Raw genomic sequence first — 4,485 nt, 5'->3', positions numbered from 1 at the left:
TCACTGCATAATGTCTTTTCAACTCAATGCTCCTAAAATACCATGGGGTAATGAAAGCTCCTCTTCTACCAGCTACAAAATTAAGATATGATTTATATATTAATCAAACAACAACAATACTGACACGATTTAATACATATAAACAACGTCGGACTATTTGTGAGTGTGTGGTCCTTACCACTGCACTGAGAAAAAGTAAATTGAACTACATCTGGATTTCAAACCTAATAAGAGTGCTTCAAGTGTTAATCTAAAATGTTCACAATTGCACAAAACATAAATCATTTGTAAACTGGTTTGAATCTCTGTCATGAAAAAAATACCCCTTGCCCTCTTCCTTCATCCCACTCAGTGAAGTCACAACAGTTGCTTTTCATTGGCTGCTTAAGGCAACACGCTCTCTCTGACTCTGAATCTCTGACTCTGCTCATTTGACATCAACCCCATGGAGAAAGTTATGTCACTAAAAGGTGTGTCTCAAATATTAAGAGGGAATGAATTTTAGATGCATATTATTTCAGTTTAAATTCACAATACATTTGTCTCCATTGCAAATCAAAAATGATCTCCTACATCAGGATGTCTGGTTTCCATTCCACAGTTTACTCGTCATGTCTGCACCTGCATCTCTTTCATTACTGAGTCCATTGCTCATTTCATACAATATTAAATCAATTGGTTTGATCAAATATTATATTAAGATATTTGTCACTAAAGAAAAATCTGGGCTTGTGTCCCATTAATGAAAGACAAAACACAATGAAAAACACCAGGGTTTTAGTCAGTTATGGATGAGCTCCATCAGCGGTGCTTAAGAACATCAGCCCACGCATCACACTCAAGGATGTGTGCATCCACTCATGCACACACACACACACAGACAGAAATCAGTGTGGGGGCAGAAGCACATAGGCAGGACACATGAAAAACAATTCTGTAATTCCGTTGTAAACGTAAATGGTTAAAAACTGCAAGGAGACAGGATTCATGTGGATAGATTTCAAGCAGTGGCCTCATACTGTGGTGAATGGTGTAAAATCACTAAAATATAACTAAGGTGTTGCAGTCTTGTAATTGTAAATGTGTAAGGTGATAATGTGATATTTTTTCGATGGTAGTACTGGACTGGCCTTTACAGCATTGAGTCAAATTAAACAATTGTCCTCCAACTCATACCAATTCATTTTTGTGCATTATATCCAAGAGGCATTCAAATGCTACAAGGTTAATATTGTGATGAGCTTCTAGAAAGGAATTACAAAGCAAAATCAGTATGAAAGGTATGTTTATTCAGCTTCACTTGTCAAATGCACAACTGCTTAACTCAGAGCACAATATTATAACAACTGAAATGCATATAAAAACAACAAATACAAAGAAACTGCAACTTAAAGCTGCATTATGACATTAAGAACCTCATCAATTAGAATTTAACAGAATAATAACCAATTAACATCTGGAGACTGGACAGAATGCCCCAGATGATGTAATGCCATAGTTCTTTTGAATATTCATGCATATATTTGACAGTAGATTACACATGTTTGACAGGCTGATGTCATGTCAAATTTGAGCTGATGTTACTATTTGAAGCAAAGATGTAGAGTATAGTTGAGACCAAATAGTTTCCATATGATCCCTGACAGAAGCCGAACAAGATCAAATCTTAGTCTGAGGTACAGGTGTTATGATGAGAGGGGCAGTGTTTTCTCCACCTTCATCAGACTCAGGGCAGAAGTATGGATACAGTTTCTCTCTGAAATTGCAGCCAGTGAAAGTATATACATGTGATTTGGAATCTGCATCATAGAAAGAAAGCACTCCTTTATCATAGTCCACAAAGATGCCCACCTTATGAAGCTCACCTCTCAGTTTGATTGCTTTTTGTCCAGGTGGAGAATATTTGCCCTCGTCCAACCTAAAGGTCCAAAATCCTTTTTCAGCTGACATTTTTGTGTCATTCTTTCTATCTACAGACTCCCTGACCACTCCAACAGTCCAACCAGTCTTTCCCTTGACTTGGACCTCAAAGTAAAACTTCCCTGTTGTGAATCCTTCCTTTGCCAAAACCTCTGGAAATTTTACAAATCTCTTTGGATTGTCAGGAAGTTCCAGTTTGGTGCCTTCATCTGCGACTTGTTTTCCATCTTCACTTATGACAAGTGAACAATGTGCTGTGTCAGGATCCAGTGTTAAGTCCACTGCATGTTCCCTCATTCTTCTCATTTTGATCTCAGGGAGATTTTCCAGTAGTTGATCAGCTTTCTGTTTTAGCTGAACCACGTCTCCTCTCACTGCCTCAAAAGGCAGGTCACACTGGACAACAATGTTGGTGAGGTCCATGCTTAGAGGTGAGCTCAGGGTTGAGAAGCTCTGGAGAAAATGATGGTGATCCTCAGATTGTGACAGCTGCTCCAGCTGGTTTCTCTTGCTTTCCAGCTCAGTCATTTCCATCCTCAGTTCTCTGACAGAAGCTTCAGCCTTTTCCTTTGTTGCTCTGTGCCTCTCCTCAATCACCTCAACAAGCTCAGCCTGGCTTCTCTGAATGGAGCTGATCAAGTCAGTGAGCACCTGCACACTGGCTTCCTTCTCCTTCTCAGCTTCTTTCTGGAAGACATCAAGTGAGTTTTCAATCTCAGCTATCTTCTCAGACCGTAACTGGATCTGCTTTTGAATAGTTTCTACTGCTTCATCTTTTTTCGCCATCACTGTTTCATATTCTTCCTCGAGTGGCACAAAATTGTGACCCTTGTGATCAGTTTTGAAACACAAGACACATACACAGGCCTGGTCATCCCTACAGAACAGTTCTGTTAGCTTGTTGTGTGTCTTGCACAGCTTGTCATCAAGATGCTTCATGGGGTTTAACAATGTGTGGCTCCTGAGTCCAGCAACTCTGTGATGTGGCTCAAGGTGAGCTTCACAGAAAGAGGTGAGGCACATCAGGCAAGATTTCACCGCCTTCTCCTTTGTCTCTGAGCAGATGTCACAAAAAACATCTGCAGCAAGTTGTGGGTCTGGAGTTGAGGCTTTGACTTGAGCTAACTTAAACTCACCTGCCAATAACTCCGACACCATAGTGTTGATGTGGAGTTCAGGTTTTGTGGAAAAAGTCCTTTTGCACAATGGACACTGGCAGGAGTCACTGGTGTCCCAGTACTTGTAGATACATGCTCTGCAGAAGTTGTGTCCACACGGCGTCGAGACAGGCTCAGTAAACACATCCAGACAGACTGAACACAGGAACCGCTCCTCTGACAACACACCGCTGGCAGCCGCCATTTCTCTACAAGAACCATGTAAAAAATAACAACAATTAATGACTCATAGGCCAAACACAATGAACTGCAAAGTTTGTATTACGCATGACAAGAAACTATGAAATGGAAAGACGAAGGTTTTAACTTACCTGATAAGTTGCACGTTTTAAAAGTTCCTGCATAAAGCAAACAGACAAGTCATAGGCTGATTCCGTGGATGTATTATACCAGGGCGAACCCACGTTAAGTTTCGTTTCAGCACGTTGACGTCGCTAAAGCCCCGCCCCCTACTACTTCCTGATAGAAATGTTAACTCTTTCAACGCTCTTGTGGCAATATTACTTGGATACTAAACAAATAATTTAAAAAATTCAATAAACAGTGGTTTATAAAAAATATTTTTTAAATAATTAAAACTAGGCTAATCTGAGATCAATTTTATTTCCGTATGCTTTTGAAATGTTACATTTTTAGTCAAATAAAAATTAAAACTTTAAACATTAGTGAGGTTGTGATGATTTCTTGGTTGTTTTTCACAAGGACAATATATTCACAAGTTAAATTTAATTATTTCCCAAAGTTCTTTAAAAAAAAAAAAAAAAAGAATCACTTAATTGATGAACATTTTTGGGATCTCATGAGTGTTGGTATAAAATAAAGACACACCCTTCTGTGTTTACCCCACATTCTATTTTAGGTCACAAGTGACACATCATAATCAGTCCTTCACTTTACTTCACTGTAATATATCCAAAAGGACCATAACCCAGCAAGACTACAAATCAAGTCTGAGATGTTAAGATCTGTATGGGTAATGGGTATACAGTTAGTGTCTTTGTGCAAACAATCATGCAGTTCTTGGCTCACTCTCAGAAATGTCAAAAACACAATTTGCCATAAACAGAATTCAATAAAAGGTTTTGCACCCAACATCCACCTGGATTGTGTTGCTGCTGTGTTGTCAATTCTGTTTTACTCCATTGTAAACGTAAATGGTTCAAAACTGCAAGGAGCCAGGATTCATGTGGATAGATTTCTAGCAGTGGCCTCATATGAAGATATAGTTTAATTTACACACACTGGAGCTTTCCCAGCAGTGGTAGCCTCATACTGTGGTGTAACTAAAATCACTAAAATATAACTAAGGTGTTGCAGTCTTGTAATTGTACATGTGTGAGGTAATAATGTGATATTTTTTCGATGGTAGTACTGGACTGGCCTTTAC

At 39.0% G+C, this 4,485-nt stretch overlaps 1 protein-coding gene across 1 annotated transcript; it reads right to left on the bottom strand.

Moving 5' to 3' along the window:
• Positions 1–1,267: 1,267 nt before the first annotated feature.
• LOC146962577 (E3 ubiquitin-protein ligase TRIM39-like) lies at positions 1,268–3,531 on the bottom strand. Its single transcript, XM_085769856.1, has 2 exons — positions 3,410–3,531; positions 1,268–3,284 (listed from the first exon to the last, which is right to left on the bottom strand). The coding sequence occupies exon 2, from the start codon at positions 3,280–3,282 to the stop codon at positions 1,660–1,662; it is 1,623 nt and encodes a 540-aa protein (XP_085625982.1). The 5' UTR covers positions 3,283–3,284; positions 3,410–3,531; the 3' UTR covers positions 1,268–1,659.
• Positions 3,532–4,485: the final 954 nt, after the last annotated feature.

Source organism: Trachurus japonicus, chromosome 23 (assembly GCF_045865225.1).
Source record: "Trachurus japonicus isolate A0001 chromosome 23, Traja_1.0".
NCBI classification, from domain to species: Eukaryota; Metazoa; Chordata; class Actinopteri; order Carangiformes; family Carangidae; genus Trachurus; species Trachurus japonicus.
This window is presented reverse-complemented; position numbering and strand designations above follow the sequence as displayed.

Coding starts and splice junctions, on each gene's coding strand:
- LOC146962577 (XM_085769856.1), bottom strand. CDS start 3,282: ATGGCGGCTGCCAGCGGTGTGTTGTCAGAGGAGCGGTTCCTGTGTTCA.